This window comes from Gymnogyps californianus, chromosome 13 (assembly GCF_018139145.2).
Source record: "Gymnogyps californianus isolate 813 chromosome 13, ASM1813914v2, whole genome shotgun sequence".
NCBI classification, from domain to species: Eukaryota; Metazoa; Chordata; class Aves; order Accipitriformes; family Cathartidae; genus Gymnogyps; species Gymnogyps californianus.
The window spans coordinates 14,951,347-14,971,595 of NC_059483.1; the positions used below are offsets into that span (position 1 = coordinate 14,951,347).

General features: G+C 35.1%; 1 protein-coding gene across 1 annotated transcript in view; it reads left to right on the forward strand.

Moving 5' to 3' along the window:
• Positions 1-20,249, forward strand: part of ERC2 (ELKS/RAB6-interacting/CAST family member 2) — a 396,230-nt gene that overhangs the window by 12,980 nt on the left and 363,001 nt on the right. Inside the window, exon 4 of the mRNA XM_050904885.1 lies at positions 9,647-10,441. Coding sequence (XP_050760842.1) covers positions 9,785-10,441 — 657 coding nt within the window. The 5' untranslated portion in view covers positions 9,647-9,784. The remainder of the gene's footprint in view (positions 1-9,646; positions 10,442-20,249) is intronic.

Consider the following 20,249-nt stretch of genomic DNA (forward strand, 5'->3'; position numbering starts at 1 on the left):
AAATAAATGCACACAATTATTCTGTAAGAAAAATTAAGTTGTCTATTGGAATCACAACTCAGTGTCATTAGCATGCATACAATTTAAAGAGTTAAATTTTTTTAATTAGATCCTCACCTCCCTCACATTTGATTGAAGAATTTGGACCAAAATTTGCTTTGTCAAGGGTTCAGTTTTTCTTGCTCATAAACAAGGCAGAAGAAATGTGGACTAGATGATAAATTAGCAATGTGAAGTTGCAAATGTGAATAAACCTACTTGCTTCACTTCTTATTGTGTACAGCTTGGATGCTCCATAAGCAAGGCAAATAAGATTGCAGCTAAGAAAAAGAAGCTTGGCTTATTTAAATCATAATATAGATATATTATTTTCTACTTAAAATTTTTGTTAGTTATTTCCTTTACCTTTTAAAAGTAATCATAAAAATGGAAATTCAAGCTGAATTATGTCCTTATTTGATTCTTTACGTATGTTTATAATGAAATATATGTGTAGAATTGCGAGACGAAAAAATCTTTTTTAATATGTCTGGAACTGTCTGTTGTGTCCCTCTTGAAGTTACAGGTGCTCTGTAAAGAAACTTTAAAAATTAGACTTTTGTCATTACTAAGTATAAATAAGAACTAACATATTGCTTAAAAGGGGGAGAAAGGTGGCATTTGTTGGCATTTCAAATTTAGAAATAATAGAAAGAACAAGACTTGGTCTTCCAGTTTTTGCTAGAAAACTTTCAGGTTTTCTTAGATCACGCTTATTTTTAAGCTTTAACTTCTCAATTGAAATAGAAAGGTAATTCAATCTATAACAAAGACAGTGTTTCTGTAAACTGTTAAATAGTCATTCAAGTTAGGTAAATTTTGGCAAAAGCAAAATTGTGCTGCTCATTAGGCATAATTTTTAAGTAATCCTGAAGAATGGTGTATACTGTTACATTTTAATATTTTTCCCTAAAGGAGACTATTTTAGTAAAGATTTAAGACATTCAGTTTTTTATTGTTGTTTAATAGTCATTAAACTAATACTGTTTGTCTGGCTACCCAGGTGCCTTAGAATAATCCTCCACAAAAGACTGGAGTTCGTAAATGCAGGCTTGCATTGATAAATGAGATTTCTTATTGAGAAAGAAATAAGAGGCAAGTGATTAACAATTGCAGGATGGAAGGCACAATGAATACAGACTAGGATACAGAATTTAGCACACAAGACACCTGCATACCTGCAAAGACTAAAATGTTAGGAATTCTTTCTTGGGAAAGACAAAAGCTTGCCAAGCCTTTAGAAATACCTGTGTATCCTGAGAAGGTCATTATGGTGCAGGAAAGTTGAGAAGACTAAAGAAACTGAAGAGGTGCAGACAGCATTTTGGAATGTATGTGTTTCTATCCCTTATTACTTGTGATTCACACCACCTGCCTTCCTCCCCCTGCCCCCCTCCACATACCAAAAAAAAGTTCTTAACGTTAAAAGTTGTATAGAGAGCAAGTGGCTAGCAAAACAATGACATAACGAGCTCAGGACTGTGAACTTTGATCAATTAAAACTGAGGTATTTTTACGCTGCATCTTTGAAACTCTTAACAACACTGTTAATGCTGGTGCTTAATATTTTAAAGAAAGGATGATGCTAAACATACCTGCTTCTGTTGATTGACCATTAAATTAGAATAAACTTGGATAGTGATATATAGTCTGTATTGGAAAATAATTTGTTGTGCAGGCTGTACTTGGTTGTGCTTGCCCAGAGATACAGTGTGTTCTCTGGCAAAACCAATGAAAATTAGGTGTGATGATTCTGCCATTGCTTGGCTATAGAAGCCTTTTTTTTTCCCATGATCTGTCTTCAGGTCTTTAATATTTGACACAATATAACAAAAATAAAATAAAACAAATCTTAAATTTCTCACCTCCCTTAAGCATCTTAGAAAGCCCAGGGAGACTTTCTTTTGTGACATGCAGGAGCGCAGGAAAGAATTCTTTTAGTGGAAGTGTTAGAGATAAAATGTTAAGAATTAGTGTCTCAACAACAGAGACCTAACTTAAAAGTTACAAAGTAATGGAGGTGTCAGTTGGTGAGGTTTAAATATTACTTTTATTTAAAGCCCATTTCTAATTAATATTACGCTTTAAAAGTGTTTTTAAACAATTACAATGTCTCTAAGATTGTAATAGAGGAAAAGTCAGTGCATTGAAAAAATGTTCCTCTACTGAACGCTAGCCTTATTTTAAAACTGTGGAACTCGTATAAAAGAGAATTAAAGAAGTATTGTTGACTCTTCACTTAAATATACTTGAGAGTAATATAATTGACAATCCTGATAATTCAGTCAGAACTGCTTGTTTTTCAAGACTTTTAATACTGCATTTTGAGCAAATATTTCTATTGCTGGAGTTTTCTGATCGCATGATAAGTATTAATTGCTGTCACTACACCTGACAATGTTAGAATGCCTGACAACTTTATTTTCCATGTATGTCATTAGATGCATATTCAGCAGCCATTCCTACTTTCTCCTTCATATACTATTTCTTTTGTATGAAATAGAAATGAAAGGCAGACAGGTGTGATGAACTATCCCTGTGAGGTGATAAATGCCAATTCTTTCATTTAGCATTGATGGGAGTTCAGGGATATCACCAACTTGCAAGATCAAAACAGACTTTGAAACTAACTTTATACACAACTAGATATGTACTATTTTTGCAACTAACTAGAAGAGAAAGTAGATAAATTAATGTTTATTGACAAGTAAAAAGAAATTTATTGTGCAGACTGTAGTAAAACTTACATTAAAAATGCAGATTCAGGAACCTAAATGAAGATGATGTTGCTTTTAATGTTGTCATGTATATTTTGTTTTTCAAATTTCTAAGGAATAGTAGAGTAGTAGGAAAAAATGGGTGATTTCTTCTTATGATTAAAAAATGGGGGGGATAAGTAATTTGATCAGTCTGATAAGCAGGAAAAAAGAATACTTTGCCCTTTTAATGAAAACAATGCAGGTCTTGTACTAACCCCATATCAATCAGCATTTTGTTCATTATGTTTTTGTTACTTTATTAAAATAAGACATGCCATGCTGCTCAGATTAATGAAGAAAGGAAGCATACTGTACAATAGATTTTGGTTCTCTGCATCAAGTTTGCATCAGCTTGCTGTGGTTTTTTTAATCAGCACAGATAATAAAAAAAACATGCAAAGAAAAGAATATTCTCTTTTATGAGGATGTGTTAAGCCACTGTTAAAGCAGTCAAAAACCAAGGTAAAACAAAAGAATGTGCCAGAAATATTTCTGCCTCTTGGTCACTACTTTAAATACACATGCATCCCTGGACTTCTGTGTACAGAGATGGTTTTTGTTGTGATAAGAGAGTATTTAAATGATTCCTTTGTTTTAGTAAAATCCTTACTGTTTGCCAGGACATGTGTTTATGAAACAGAACTTTTTCTGTGAATCTCCTTCATTTAGTGATGTCTCAAAATACAGGAAAGATGAGTCCTGGTGGAGAACATAGGAACACTATCTTCTACATAATCAATTATTTTTTCTGTTTTGTTGCTTTTGGTTTATATCTGGGGAGCTGTATAGTACTAAACAGTTTTAGACAGTTTGGAAACCCTTGAGTATTTTAAAAACCAGATTGATAATTTCTGCACTTAGCTGTCACTATATATTATTTGGGGAGGATAGCTGTAAGGAAGGGGTTTCCTTAAAGCTTTCGGTAGCATTACAAATGTTTGAGCTCTTGGCTGAATGTTAATACTGGCAAGTAGTTGTGCAAAGCTATGAAGTATTTGGCTAATATCCAAACTTACTGCTGACTAGAGGATTCTGGCCAGAGGAGGAGACACAGAAACTCTAAATTGGCCCTGAGCTTTCTAAGCATAATTGTCAGGATTCTCTCCCCGCCCCAGTCTGTGTTTTGGTGGCTGTTCTGGCCTCACTATGCCTATAAAGATAGTGTAAACGGTCAGCATGTGAGCTATATTGACACAAAGTCAGAAAGTATCTCCATGTTCAAATGCTGGTTATCAGTTGATGATAAGGAAACAGTAACGCTGACCCTTATGAAACTAATAGCATGCCCTAGTCTACACAAAAAAAAAAAAAACAAACCCAAAAACCAGGTCTAGCACCTGCTTGTTAGTGAAACCTCTAATGTGAAACTGGTGAGAACTCTGTATGCACTGTGGCTGCATGCAGAATTGGTAGCAAACTTCAAACCGTTACCTGTTTTTAATGGTTTGGAATATCTGATCTGAGACTGCTGGGCTGCTTAGGCCCAAACATTTTAACAGGAGAGACATAGAATGTAACAACATATTGTGATTTTTCTGAACTGAATGAAGGAGGAATTTAATCATTTCATTAAAATTTATTCAGATACCACAGACTTTTGTCTGGCAAGATCTAGTTTCCATTTTCTTCTGAACCAGCATGATTCACAGAGCTCAGGAAACAGGCAAAATAGCCCCCAGTCTGTTCTGAGGCTAAATGACAATGCCTCTACACTATTCTTTTGAACTTGTGAAAAGATTGACAGACACAATGCAGAAGATTCTCACTTGCTTTGAACTTGGTGATACTGATTTGTTTAAATAGCTTAACAAAATTAATTGGGTTTTTTGGGGGGAGGGGTAAGAGTATGTAACCAGTGAAAACCAGAAATTATGGGGTTCTGTGAAGACAGTATTTCAAGGAAACTGTGTAATTATGTAAAATGTGGAAGTAATGCATTTGGAAAGTAAATTGAGTGAGACAGACCTTTCACTAGCATCATATTAGACTCCTATGTTTTAAGTCTCTATAAAAATAGATAGTTAAAAGGCAAATAAAATGCAATGTCAGAGACTTAAGTGATGTGGATAATGTGAACCCATGATGTTGTTATCTGCAGGGTGCAGGTGATGAGATGAGGCAGAAATGTGGAAAATAAGCTAAACCTAAGTTATAACAGCCACCAGGAAATATTTTAGCATGAAATAGACTATTTCTTATTTGCTGTGTCCGGTGTCACACCACTCCCCACCCTGTGAATGCACATTTAATTTTCTGGATCCTTTTATATAGTTTTGTTTGCAGTGCAAAATATTAAAGTCACAATTATAGTGGTTAGTTTTTAAGTAATACATTATATACATTAAAAAGTGGGTTTTTTTTAAGTAATAAAGCATTGAGACAAGTAGATGAGCATCTGTTTTTCTAGTACTATTAAGCTGATTTGGATTTTAAAACTCAAAATAACCTTTAATGGGAAAACGCATGCAGTGGGTCTGCAGTCTGTCCCAGACCCGACTGAATGAATCTGGATGCCTTTTGTCTCAGAAGTTTTCAGAGGGATATAACCTTCATGAGTTGTATTGGAGCTCCTTTGGGCTTGCTACTGCAACATCTACAGCTTCTGGGCTTCTATCAAGAGGGAGGGTTGGTCTCTTTAGTTGTGGATATGCTGTTCTTGTGTATACAGCTCTCCTATCCTCCCCATAATATATGAGATTCTTATGTTTCTGCTTGATTCCATTTATCTTTCTCTCCACCCCTTGCACTATGGTGCATAAGGATTATGCTTTAGTTCAGCAAAACAATCCTGGAAATAATGGGTGAAAAATGATTGCTTTAAAGTAATAATTTCCCCCTCCTAAATTAAAATAGCAATATAAAATCAATTTAATTTTCAAGATAGAATCATCTGTATCTCACCTGCCCACTCTAAGTTCAACTAGAACGGCTCTGTGTCAGCAGATTCTATAGGAAGATGGGAGAAGGGATCTCCTCTCTTTCTCTTTTTTCCAGGCAGTAGATGATGATCTGTGTGGCAATTGTTGAGGCCCTGAGGCTGATATTGCTGCTTCATGCCTCCAATTCCTGATGTGTTGAGACACACGGTAAATCTTCCTGAAGCTAGGAAGGCTCCATGTATAAGCAGTAAAGAGTAGAAAATGATGTAGGTGCCTTTCTTCACTGTTCCATAAAGCAAAGATATATGGCTTCTACTGTGTCTGAGACATTTCACAGCCATAAACGAAGGCTCAAGGTTTATCCTTAAGATGTATACGCTTCTGAAAAGCATACTTTCACGTGCTTTCCTTTTTCCAAAGTGTTTGCAAGAAAGCCAGTCTGTATAATTCAGGTTGTAGAAGGTAATGAATTGCAAATGAAAATAGACATAAACTGTAAGAATTTCTTTAAATCAGGATTTTCAGCTTTTGGTCTGTGAGCTATCCTTAGTAGCTCATGAAATTAAGAAAACCAAGCATCTTGTCAGTATGCTTGCACTTTCTACATAGAGGTCTGCATCTTGATTAGAGTATTTTTAGGGGGAAAATAAAAGTAAATATAATAATAAATGAAAATGCTGTGGAGGTAATAACAGTTCTTTGGTTGGTGGTGTTTTACTTCTCTTTTCCTGTTGCTTTCAGAATTTTCAGGCATGTGAAAGTTACAATGTTAAATCAGTAAGTGAACATTATTATTAAAGAAGTCCAGAGAGAAGTTAGCCTCTCTTTGGATGAGGGATGATGATTCCTTTTTTCAGTAGGGCTCAATGGCAAGCAGTGGAGCGCTAAGTGAGATAAAAGCATTCTCTGCTTTGAGATGAGAACTTCTCAAAACTTCCCACAAGTAGAAAAAAGAAGACAGACCACAACTAAAACTCCAAAAGGCAAAACAAGTACTTAAAAATACGTATCAGAGACATAAACAAAAGGCTAAGTAGGATATTAAGTGACTCGAAGAAGCATTAGTTAGTTATTTATCAACTGTGGCAATGGAAAGGAAAAACAGTATTGATATGATGTAAGCGTATCCTATACCTGTATTTTTGAGGATCTACAAATCTGCACCAACCCCCACCACCTGGCCATGTATCAGGTCTGCTGTATCTAAAAATATTTGATTGTATCCAGTTTAAATCGACATTGACAGTTTATGCTAGCAATCTTAGTTTTTCACTAGGCCAGATTTTTTTTTAGGGGGAGAATTGTATCAGTCTAGAAGACAGTTGCTTTTGCTCAGGATCTGCCATGAGCCAGTGTAAAGAAAATGATCTTCAGCTCTGATTTCATGTGAGCTCCTCTTTGAAGGAGCTACAGAACTTTTTCAGGAAACTAGAAATATACAAGGATGGATTTCTCAGAGTGCATTGTGAGTGATGTTATTTGGCCGGAGGATGGCTGGCACTTGAGAATTAGGATAAGCAATTGCATTGCCCCCAGTCACCATGAGATACAGTTTTTATTGATCAGTGCATTGAAGTTGAGGTGGCAGAAAAGCTGCACCAGTTTGGGTTTTTTGGTTGTGTGGTTTTTTTGGGTTTTGGGGGTTTTTTTTAATTTTTTTTGGAACAAGCTGTGAGTCATCTCTTGAATGCTGGATGACAACTGAAAAGGGGGACAGATTTGGATACTCATGATAAAATGTCAAAATTTGAAAATGCAAATAAGCAAGTTAATCTGGTTCCTTTAAATCTGTGTGCCTTGGGGCTGAATTCTGGACGCTTTAAGAGGTTTTTATGGCTCAAGAAGTTGGATCAGGCTTTTACCTCTAGAATTAAAAATATTTGTGTTATTTTGAGTTATGTGATCCTGAAGTGGAAAAGAGTTGCTAGAATGTAATTTTGTATCTATGTCTTCCTAAATAGTTAAAAACTACATTTTCTTATTGAAGTAGGTATGCCTGCTTTGCTTTATGCATAGCCAAATTTTTTGTACATGGCAAAAAGTGGGAATGTTTTATGACAGAATTACTGGTCTTGTTAATATAGTTTGTATGGAACAATATTATGTTAGCTTGTTTGATCCATTTTGCCAAGGGCAATGTTTGCATTGAAATGAATTACTTTTAATGGAGCAGCCTGGGTGAAGTACAAAGAGTTCAGTGTTTCCAAATTATCAATGTTAAATGAATACTGCACTCTTATATTTTTCCCCAGCACCCATAGTGGTGTTGTCATCAACATTTCGGTGTAGTGTAGTGCCGTGCCTTCCACTTCTGAATCTTGTGATTCTTGACACAAGACTCTTGTGACTTCTTGGGAAAGAGGTGAAAATTCACAAGAATGGCCACTGTTGTATAATAGTAGTTGGAACAAGTTGAAACATCTCAGCTAACTCGGATGCATACTGGTAATTCAAATGAAACAAAAATGCTTTAGACTATGCTGGCTGTTAAACTTGAAAATGTAGCATATACCAAGCAATTATTAGAATTCATATAAGCTATGTAGTATATGACTGTGTGGGATAATGAGGAGTGAGTGGAGAACTCGGCATGCTTCTTGTTTGCTGACATCATTGGTATCCATAATGTTTTATGCTAATATTGTTGGTGAGGATTTAATATACTAAGCTTATTAATAAATATGACATCAAATCATCCTTCTGCCTGCCCCTGCATCAACACTTTTTTTCCACAGCAAATGTAGAACAGATGTTTTAAAACACTGGGAAATAATGTATCTATAGACACTGAGGATGCCTTGAGGGTATGGTTAAAGATTACTGGATTTGACTGAATCCAACTTTTGTTCTTCCTCTAGTTACCTTTGAAATAAACGGTACTAGATCTGGTTAATGACCACCAATTTAATTAATACCACAAATTTATTGAAACGGACAGATTTGTTTAAAAAAAAAAATCAGTAGACCTACCTAATCCTAAAGTCCTATTGTATGTTTATATTTATGCTATGTAAAGTTAATAAACTTATTCAAAACTTGGTAAATGTGTAATGACAGTATTGAAGAATTTGAAAACAGAGCATAGGTCCACATCTATCTGCTGTTTGTTTAAATAAACTACAAGGATAGTTCTATTAAAGCAATAGTATGATATCCACAGGGAAAAAAAGAAAGAAAATTGTATTTCACAAGCACTCCTTTTCTAAGTGAAAACCTACGTTATCATGCAACCTTTTCCTGAGAAGCTTATTAATAATGAATATTAGCAAGCTAGTACTTCATTGAACAAATAATACTGTGTTGTAATACATTATAATTGTTTAGAAGGAAATATTCACTCAAATTAGCTTAGTTTTATTGTTAATTTTTCTTACTAAAATATGTTTTTACTGGTTACAGCAAAACTATTAGAAATGCTGTTTCCTTAATCTCTTCTCCTATCCATAAACCTCTCTGTTAATCCAAACAAACATTAAAACCCCTGCCTATTTCCTTGTTCGGTCTTAATTAATCTAATATTATTAGAGAAAGTACAGAACTGCTGAATTGCTACTTTTATTCTGTCTTTTGAAAATGTAATATCTTAGTTTCGGTAGTTCTTAGTGTCAACAGCTATTTTTTTTTTTCTTTATATAATTCCACAGGGTCAGTCATTTAAGTCCATTAATATATCAGCTAAGATGTGTGTTTGGGCCCATGTTGTTTATTGCAACATAAAGCTAGTTAGACTAAGTCAAAATGTCCAGATATTCTCTAGCAAGAAAGAAAAGAGCAGTTTTTTCTTCTGAATGAAATTAGTTTGAAAATGTATTTTTTAACTACTCATCCTAAATACAAAAGGTATAGTAAATTTTATTTTTAAAGTAATTACTATAGGAAGTGGGTTTATTTTCTGATATATGCTGGTTACTTGTGAACTTATTTTCCAAGACGAAAATTTACTTAATTTTGTAATATCTTTTTTTTCAGGTCTCTGACTTTGGAGAAACAATAGATTTTTGCCTACTGGAAGGAAACTGCCACTATTTCTAGCTGGAATTATAAATTTAATATTCAACTTTAGTGTTACTAATTTCTTACTAAATAGTACCTCAAAGTAGAAGAAAAATGTACGGAAGTGCAAGAACAATCAGCAACTTAGAAGGAAGTCCCTCCAGGTCTCCTCGTTTGCCAAGATCTCCTCGCCTGGGCCATAGGCGAACAAATAGTGGAGGAGGAGGAGGAACAGGTAAGACATTATCAATGGAGAACATCCAGTCCCTTAATGCAGCCTATGCAACATCTGGACCAATGTATCTGAGTGACCATGAAGGTGTAGCTTCTACTACTTTCCCAAAGGGCACAATGACTCTTGGAAGGGCTACAAATCGAGCTGTGTATGGTGGTCGAGTCACAGCTATGGGGAGCAGTCCTAATATTGCTTCAGCTGGACTTTCACACACAGATGTCCTTTCTTATACTGATCAGCATGGAGGTCTGACCACATCTTCACACCATCACCACCATCAGGTTCCTTCTATGCTGAGACAGGTTAGAGACAGTACCATGTTAGACCTGCAGGCGCAGCTTAAGGAACTACAGAGGGAGAATGATCTTCTCAGAAAAGAACTAGACATTAAGGACAGCAAGCTGGGATCCTCCATGAATAGCATCAAAACTTTCTGGAGTCCTGAGCTAAAAAAAGAAAGAGTATTGAGGAAAGAAGAAGCAGCCAGAATGTCAGTTCTTAAAGAACAAATGAGAGTTTCCCATGAAGAAAATCAGGTAAGTAATTCTGAAAGTTTCTTTCTGTTGATTTACAGCTAAGTACTTGATGTTTTGCTTATGGTACTGTATCCTATGCTGGAACAAGTTTGACATTTACAACAACAATTTTATGGCTTGATCTATCTGCCTTTGGCTGCTAAACAGTAGGAAAGCACATTAATAAGAGTCTGAATGCAGGTTATTTCCTTCGTGCAGCATTCTTTCACATTATAGCTGAAGAGAATGATTGTTTGTCACTACCCTTTTTCTTATTTTTGAGACTTCTAGTGGTTTTTTTGCAGCAACAGTCTAAATATACTTAGCAACCTTTTCTGAAGAGATAAATGAGCCACCTCTGCAAAAGTATAAATAAACATCCAGAGGCATATTTTGTATGAGCTGTATAGGGATTTAGCTGCCCAGTTTTTTAAAGTTGAAAGATATGATATTAAATTCCCATATGCAACCTTCTGTAATTCTGTGTTACAGAATGAATTTGAAGTTGTGTTTTCAGCAACGTTTCAGAGACCTGTGTCTTAGAAAAAGAGCATCTTGTAAATATGTATTTTAAATACTTCTATTCACAACATAACAGTCTTTTCCCAAAGTTATAAAAAGACGGAAGTATTTTAATCTGGATAAATAAAGCTATAAGGTCAAGCTTTGAGACTCCATGCTATTTCACAAAGCTATACGAAACAGTGGCACAGAGTAGATAAAAAAAATTCTCGTATTGCTGCCTCCACACACTTTTTGGCTGCTGGTCTTATTTTAGCGCTGCTCCTTTTTAGACCATCTGTTAACTTTCCCCAGACAAAAACACAGTCCTGTGTTTCTCTCACTTCCAGATTCCCAATCTAAACTTCTTCGCTGGCAGGCAGCAACAACTGAAATTTTTAATTTACTTCCAAGTTTGTGATCATCAGTGCTTCTCACCAAACTTTCCACCTCTTAGGCATGACATGAACCTGAATATCTATGGAACTAACAAGACTGATACAAGTTACTTCAGTGGGAAACTGGCTGGGTCTTGATCAGGAATTCAGTACAGTGAATTAATTTATTATTTTCTTGTATAACTTGTGTATCCAGACTGACAGTAATAGGTGCTGAATATTTATTTATAGTGGGTGCATTAGGATACTGCTAGAACCAATATTATCAAAAACATGTTTGGTGGAGGTTCTGCTATTCAAAAGCCTTATTGTTTGGACATTCTAATTGTGATAGTTGGTGTCACCTTAGCAATGGGAGGAATATTCTAATATGTTCTGTTTTGGTAGCCTTTCTTATGGAAATGTCACATTAATATCTTGTATTGGCATTTGGAATCTGAATCTGGTATTTAGAGACTTTTTCACCTGCCAAAGTGGTTATGTGTTGGTTTTTTTCTAAAAGCTATATCCTCATCTTGAGGGGAAAGTAAATTAGTAACTCTTATGAGTCCTCCATTCATTTCATAAAGATTATATCTTTTTATTTTTAACAAGTGCTCTTATTTTCTTGTAAGGGTGAGCCTAACAGAAGACAAAAAGAATGTATTTTGCCCTATCTATATATTTAACATGAACCCTTACTCTGTAATAAAATAACATAAAGACTGGCTAGCCCATATTCCATTGCTAGCAGTGTCCAAAAGTTCATAGAATAGACCTAGTATAGAGTGATATCTCCACTGAGTACTCTTTATGATCCAGCTACAGTTTCTGTGTGCTTAATAACTCAGTGGACTTTTCTTTGAATTAAGCCAGTTGCTTTTGAACCTATGTAAAATTCTAGTGTCCACAACCTCTTATGACAGTGAATCCCACAGCTTAACATGTCAGGTGAAGAATCACTACTTTTCATTTTGTTTTGCACTAGACTTTGGCTGCTTTTGCTAGGATTTCATGTTCCTTATACTGGAAGAAACATTAAATAGTTGATGTCTGGTGCTGGTCTCAGTGCCACCTATGATTTTATAGGACACCATCACCATATCCCTCCCTCAGCTCTCTTCCAGACAGGAGAATCTTAGCATGTGTGATAGTTCCTTTCATGAAACTGTGACATTTCTTTGATTCTTCTCTGAATCTTTTTCAGACCTATTACTTTTTTTTTGAGTTGAGGAGACCAAAATGGCTCATGTTTTTCATAATACAGGTGTAAAATAGGTTATGCATTGATGTTGTAGTGTTTGCCCTTCTATTCTGTACGTGTCTTCCAACAATTCCCAACACTCAATTTGTTTGTTCTTTCTAGCTTTGGATGATCTCTTTTTTTTTTTTTACTGCTCCTGAGTACTGAGCTAATATTTTAATGGAAATATTTATTGTAGCTGAAGAGTCTCACCAGTGGTTATAAACAGTTTATTTCCCAGCTTGTTATGCATGAAGGTAGGATTATTTTCACTTGTGTATAACTTCACATTTATCTCCCTGAATTTCATCTGCCAGCCCTTGCCTAGTTGCTTAGTCTAATAAAATCCTTCTTTGCATTTGGCTTTTGTCTTTACTGCCCTGAATAACCTAATATCATGAGGAAAATCAGTCGTCTTACTGTTCACCCCGTTCTCTGGGTTGCTTAGGATATGTCAGACAGCACAAAGCCCAGCCACAGGTTCCAGCAAACTCCAGAGGGGCCTTCTGTTAGTTTTATGACTTGACCATGTGTTTCTGCTATTTCCTCTCTTGTAATCAAATATTTATGTATGAAAGGACCATCCCTCTTACTTAATTGCTGCTTAGTTTTCTTGTGAGCATTTGGAGAGGAGCCTTTCTGAAGGAATGGCTTTGGACGTCCAAGCTGGCTATGTCAGCTAGTTTGTCAGTCTTATTTATCCACATGGTTATTGATTCTTTGAAACAACTAATTTCAATTAAAATTATCAAAAAGCTATAATTTTAAAGACAAAAAAAGTGATGCAATCTATCACATCTATGCTAAAAAGTGATAGATCTATCCTTGTGTGTCTGAGGGTTACTGGCTAATGAAACTTCCTTTCTTAAAAACGGATGTTTCTTACTGAAGCACTAAAAACTGTTTTCAGATTGGCTGTGCATGATGAAATTGACCCTGAACAGGGCCCTTAGTCTCATAGCCAACTTTGGGAACTCCCAGGAGACTGGAGAAGGGCAAATTCAGCTGCCTGCCAAAACAAAAGGGGGGGGGGGGGGGGGGGGGAGGGAGGGGCAGAGAGAAACGAAAGAATTACAAGTTTTATATTTTTATTGTGGTTTCTTGAAAAATATTTTAAGAACAATCAAAGAAAATGATTTATAAACTGTATTAATTATTTGCATTTTTAAAGAAATCATTAACTATTTCTAAAATATAAGGAATATATGGTAAAAATATAAAAAAAGGACTAGGACAAACACTCAATACGAACTTGTCAAGAATACTGTCAAACAAGTCTGATTTTCTTGGATGACAGGAAAACAGGCTTTATGAATAAGGGAAAAACAGTAGTAACATTGACATTAGGAAAACTGCATTGTCTCAAGATTTTCATTAGCAAGCTGCTGGGAAGCATATGAGATGAAATTGCTGTCATATGGATGCCTATCTGATTGGAAGACTGTGTCAAAGTGTAATTATCAATGATTCATGGTGAAATTGGAAAGATGTCTAGTAGGATCTGGTAGGGATCTGTCATGTGTTTTCAGGCTTTCATCAGTGTTCTGAATGATGGATATGTATTACGCACCCAGATTATGTCAAGCTGGGAAGGGTTAAAAACATGCTGGAAAACAGGATTGTAAATGAAAGCAAATTTGGCCAATTGAAGAAATATTCTGAAAAAGTAGGATGTGTTTCAACAGAAAATTGATGAAAACTAAACCTTTGGGAAGCAAAGAGAGACCCATGAAGAAGTTTATGGATAGTAACTTGGACATTCCTGATTCTTTTGAAGGTTATTTTACTTTTGAAAATGTATGCTTTGAGCACCTGTTCTTTCATGTTATCACCTAAAGTTAGTTGTCTTGTCTTTCTGTTCTTTGTATTCTTTATGATATATTTTCTCACAGCACAATTAGTATTATTCTATATATGGATTGATTATATACATAGGAGCAGGAAGTACTCTAAATGTTTTTAACTATTTAAAGTGGTTCTTCATCTTGGAATCATCCATTTGCAATGTCTCAATCGGAGACTTTGCTCTAATAATAATTAGAGATTATTATCTCTAATCTTGCTTGAATGTATTGTGTAGAACAGTTAATGCAGAAGGCTTCAATGGAGAGCAGAAGGCTATGAAGTGGCAAGAACTGGGAGGACACAAGAGATTATTCAGCAGTATTCATTCCCAGAATAGTTGCCTGCCTGTCTGTCAAAAAAGAGGGAGAACTAGCTTATCTATTTGGATTAGCTGCTTCTAAGACAACATATTAATGTTTATCAGTTGACATGCTGCTTTTGTGACACTGCAATAACTGAATTAGATTTACTGTGACATTTTTTAAATAAACTGTCAACTCAGTTGCACAAAATAATGCACCTTTTCCCTACTTATAAATGTCATTATTTAATACTACATGAATAATACAAAATGAACCACTGCGTGCAATTGAACAGTGGCTCTTTTTCATTCATGATATGGTTATATGTTGTTGTTGGAAATAAATGGTGAGCTTGATCCTTTTTTCTTACAGAAAACAAGGTAATTTTAATTTGCTTAATGTGTTCTTTGAAAACATATTATAAATTTTGATCTTCTTTTGAAGTTTAGTTCCTGTCCTGATACTACAGGAGTTTGCTTCTGATTAATGAAGTGAAGAGAAAGGATAAAAAAGATAGTGAACAGTTCCTCTGAGAGGCTCATAGTTTTGAATACAAAATTGTTCCTTGAAATAATTTTATATATCTGTAGCAATACGAATAACTCATAGATGCTGCAATTAACAGAATAGAGCTGATAAAATAATCAGTAGGTAAGGATATGCGTATTCATGAATTTAGAACTGCGAGTAGCTACTCAATGTTACTTCACATGATCTTCATTTTTACTTTGATTCATGACAAGTGTCTAAGTAGAACAGTAAAAGAAAATACACTAAGAAGTATTCTGAAATGATGTTTCCCTTCTTTGTATTAATTAAACTATATTACTAGTAAAACCTTGATCAGGCTAATGTATATGTTCTTAAAAAAAGAAACAAAAATCCAAATCAAACATACCATATACTTATTTTGCTTTCTGATACATTGCACATCATAGAAAGATGATTAAAAGAGTCTACTTTGTGCCTTGTAAAAGAAAAGTCAAGAAGCAAGGGCTATCATTTGATTTGCTGTAACTTTGCTAGCTGCTAGCTTATCTGGGAACTAGTCAGTGGAGTTAAAAAAAATTTAAAATTATATATTATTTATACTTGTAAAACTGTATCTAGTTGAAAAATACTATGTATTGATATCGTCATTTATTATTATTATTTATGTTTAAAGAAGCTCACTCCTTCTTAACTTTACCCAATAGTTTCCATGGCTGGGGTCAACCCTGCCTGCTTCCAAACTGGACAGTCCATTGCTTAGACCCTGCTGGCATCCTCTAAATGCAAGTCAAAGGAAGTTGAAGATCTGTTATCTCCTCACTCTGTCCACTTCTGAGACTATTCTTCATCTCTTTTTGAGATTTTGTTTATGCCCATTGAAATTCTGGAGGTTTGATCCTAGTGGAATATGCAGAGAGTTGCCAGCAGTTGGGTCTTCAGTTTGAGTTCCCAGGTAGATATTTTCTTCCTTAATATGCATCGAAGTATACACTTGGTTACTGGTTAGAAAGGTGGCCCCCGCATTGTTCCTAAATACCAGAGGTAGTCAGAGGAGTTTTTGGGGGTATAAATGCCTTTCAGCCTGTCTCATTGTCTCTGTGTAAATGTGTGCAACACCACAAACTTTGAAGCTTATTGTGAATATTTATGAAATACAAGGTTACACACAAAATGTAAAGCTAGTAACCTGAGAAATGGAAATGTTCTGTTCATGTTTTACTATGCTTCCCGAGGTATGTTATCACATTGATAAACTAATTTAATAAGAACAACAAAAAAAACTACCTGATTTTTTTTACTAAATAGGTCTCTTTTCAAGGAAAAGTAATCAATTTAAATATTTTCAACTCAAATTTGTAATATAGTATTTATGACCGGTGAAAGTCTCTTTTAAGGTATTTTAAAGCCAGTAGATTCCGCACACTCATTCACCTTATTTTCTATTTTTCCACTGTACTGTTGTTTCCTGCTTTCTTCAGCTTTTTTTAATACTTCTGTCTTAAGAGCTGCATGCATACTTGTCTGTTTTAACTTTATTTTGGATGTTTCCACTGTTTTCTTCATTTAAATTCATGTACATTGATGGCAATTTAAGTAAGTGCAAAATATTTACTTTTTTTTTAAATAAGACAAAGTGCTTAAGCATTTTAAATGTGTGGAATAGATTAAACATTCATTATAGAGCAAAACTTCATTATCTGAAGATGAAAATATAATGAAACAAAAGTACATCAGTAATTTTTTTTCTAATTTGAAAATAAAAACGTTTCTGTCAAAAGGGAAGAGGCTAAAATAGCAGGACTCTTCTGCTGAGAATGACTGTATATAGGTGGTACGAAACAGTGAATAAGCCATGCCAGAAGGGTGTGTGCTGGCTTTTTTGCTGCTGTTACTGATGATGAGGAAAGGCTACTAGCTCTGTGGTGCGGAGTGGGAAGAGGTGAGGAGGTGGTCATAATACTGTAGATATCCAAGGAAATTTTGAGGGAGCAATAACCCAGAAGTGTTTAAGGGTGAATGGGGAATGTAATTGCTTTTAACCATTTTTTTGTTTAAATCTGAAAAAGCTTGGTAAGTACTGAGCTCGAAAAAGAATAAGGGGAATGTGTCCCTGTAAGTGTGCAAGTACTTGTTTAGTCTTGACTGAAGCTTTTTGGTGGTATTCTGATTTAGCTAATAATACACATATATACACTATATAGTAGAAAGTAATAGTTTAAGCTGTATGAAAACTATATGCCATGTAAATGGTCATTTGGAAAGGATAGTAATAATAAGTTATATCCTTTTGTGCATTTTTAAGATATAAAGAGATATGAGGACAGTAAACATTGATTTTATGTTCTGTTCCCCCCAGTATTTGAAAAAGATAAGGAGCATGAATTGTAGTCTCTAGGATGCACTGTGTATAACTCTGTCAGCTGAAGGAGCACTATTGTATTTCAAACAAAAGGTACTTTATTCATCAAGTTAGAAATTAAAAGTTGTTGAAAAAGTGACTCTAAAGAATGTGAGCAAAATACGTACTTTAGTCAGTTGGGTCACCTTTTTTTGGTGTTGTGTTTTGTTTTTTTTTTTAAATGCAGGATATAGGTCATTCTCAATTATGCCAGTGTCAGAGTGCTAGCATTTAAAAAAAAAAAAGTTATTTCAATTGCATCTTGAAGTCTTAGAATGAGTGTCAAATAATGTGTGTCAGTGAGTGTTCTTTATAAAGAAGCATAAGCAAGACCAGTCATATTTTGAGGAAAGATGGATTGACTCTATAGTAGAAACAGCATTCCAATAAAAGGTGTTTGGAACTGTGTAATGCTATATGGCTCAGAATTGTGATCTCATCAGCTTTGAACATATTCGTATCCTTAGCTAACATTTGATGGTACATCCCTGAGATACTACAAAAAGTGCTGCTGCTTCTGTTGTGGGATTTTTGTCCTGTAATGGTGGTGATCATCTACTGCATAAAAATTAAAACTGAAATATTGCATGAGGAGTTTTCTGAAAGGCTATAGGCTTATTAGTTGATACTTCAGCTGAATTTAGTAATTTCATCCTGTTTGTTAAATTTCACTTGCAACTTCAGGTGGATACTGCATTCTATGTTCTCCATTCTGATGCGCTTTGAAGCACAGTTCTGCTATTCAACAGTGATCATTGTGTTGCTGTGTGGGTAAAACCCTTTGTACAGAAGCCAGGATTCTGACAGGGTCTTGGAGGTGACCACTTCAAAAAAAATGGAGATCTAGCAGGAAACAAGTTGTAATAAAACTCCCTTTAAGTTATCCTTGCTTTAGGCTTGTAGCACTGCTTGAAGGTATTCCTTCAGTACATACTGGTAAGCTGCACGTCAAGCATGGCAGCTGCTGCTTTTTGCCACCTCCTGCCTTAAATTAGGGATCAGTCCAGACTAGGCATTCTGGTAGGGTACTTTATGCTGTCAGAATGACATAAAGGAGATGGGGAGAGAGGTAATTGTATTGTATATAAACCATTTTGAGTTTTGTTAGAATTGGGAGGTATCGGATATGTCACATAAATAGTAAACTATTTGATAATGCAGGAACTTATTTTGAAAGCAAGACTTTCAAAGCATAAATAAAGTCTCCTGAAGAAGTTAACTAAACATTTAATCTCATGAATAATACAGTTTCTCACAGATATCATGGATAATACATCAAACATTATCCTTGGTGAATTTCTTTTCCACTGATTGTGATGGAGCCTGCATTTTATGGGGTCTTTTTTTAAAAAATAGTTTTATTTCTCTGTTAGCTTCTGTAAACTGTTTTCCTTCCTGCCTTTAACCCTTGAGGCCTTACAGTAAATCTGAAAAAAAAATGCTGGAAATGACTCTTCAGAATTTTTCATCATCTGAAGTGGGGGAGAGAAAGGGGAGGAAGTACTAGGAAAAAAAAAAGATTAATTCCTTTCTCATTATACATTTTTAGTCTTCACTATCTCAGATATTTTCCCTCATTTTGGTCCTTTCATCTTGCATTTTCTGAGAGTTGTCCCCAGTTTATCTACCAGGCAGTTGATAATGCCATATTCTGTTAGTCTGCAGTAGGGAACTCCATCCTCTAGGCTGTTTCTGAAAAACACAACCCTTTTGGCTGTGCTGCAAAACATTATTTTTATTTAGGTATATAATTTAAAGATAAACTTGCATGACGCTTCCTAACCTTTCTCTTTTCTGTCATGTTTCTGAGTTCATGAGACGCATTTCAGATTGTTGTGTCAGGGTGAGGGGAATGTTATGATGGTGACTTAACCTGTTAGTCACTGATACAATTCTCTTCTGAATTTTTGCATGTCTGGGAGTTATGGTTTGTTAATGTCATGCAGGGTCAGATTCTGACTTTACCTGTTGTTTGCTCTGTTCAAAGTGTCTAGCATTCCTGACTATAGAACTGTGTATTTCCCTGGTGCCAGAGAGTCAGTTGTAAAAGCTGTCAGTTGCAAGATATGATTTGCTACTTGAATTTATTGCTAGAATATCTGTCAGTTGAGTTAGCAAAGAAACTAGCATTCAGGAGCCCTTGGTATATTTTATAGAGGATAACTTTGGTTTGTTGGATTGCCTGTAGCAAGAGCAAATAACTCTTTTAAATTTAGTAATTTTAGAATATTTGGCCTGTGGGATGGGGAAATCGTATTTACTTTTTGAATTTCCTTAAGCATCTGCCACAACATAGTTATTGCTCTTACTCTTGGTGTTTGAAGATGATATACAAAGCTAACAAAACACATGTGAAAAGAAGACAGTAGATTTCATGTGAAGTACTCTTTGAACCCTGAAGGGAAAGGAATAAATGATGTTTTTGCCAAAAGGAAAATCCGGAGGCAAATAAATGTAAATATTTCGGTGTTAGAGACTTGGAGAACACTGAGGTCTTGTAAGGTAATCTCTATTCCAGTTCCATCTATAACTGAATGAGAGTGTGAGATCTCCACCACATCACGTTTCTGTAGAAGAAAAGTAAAGGTCAGCAGAAACTAGAGAAAAAGCATAATGTACATTGGGATGCAGCTTCAGAGGAGCAGCAAGCCCTGAAACAAGGTCTGCTTTT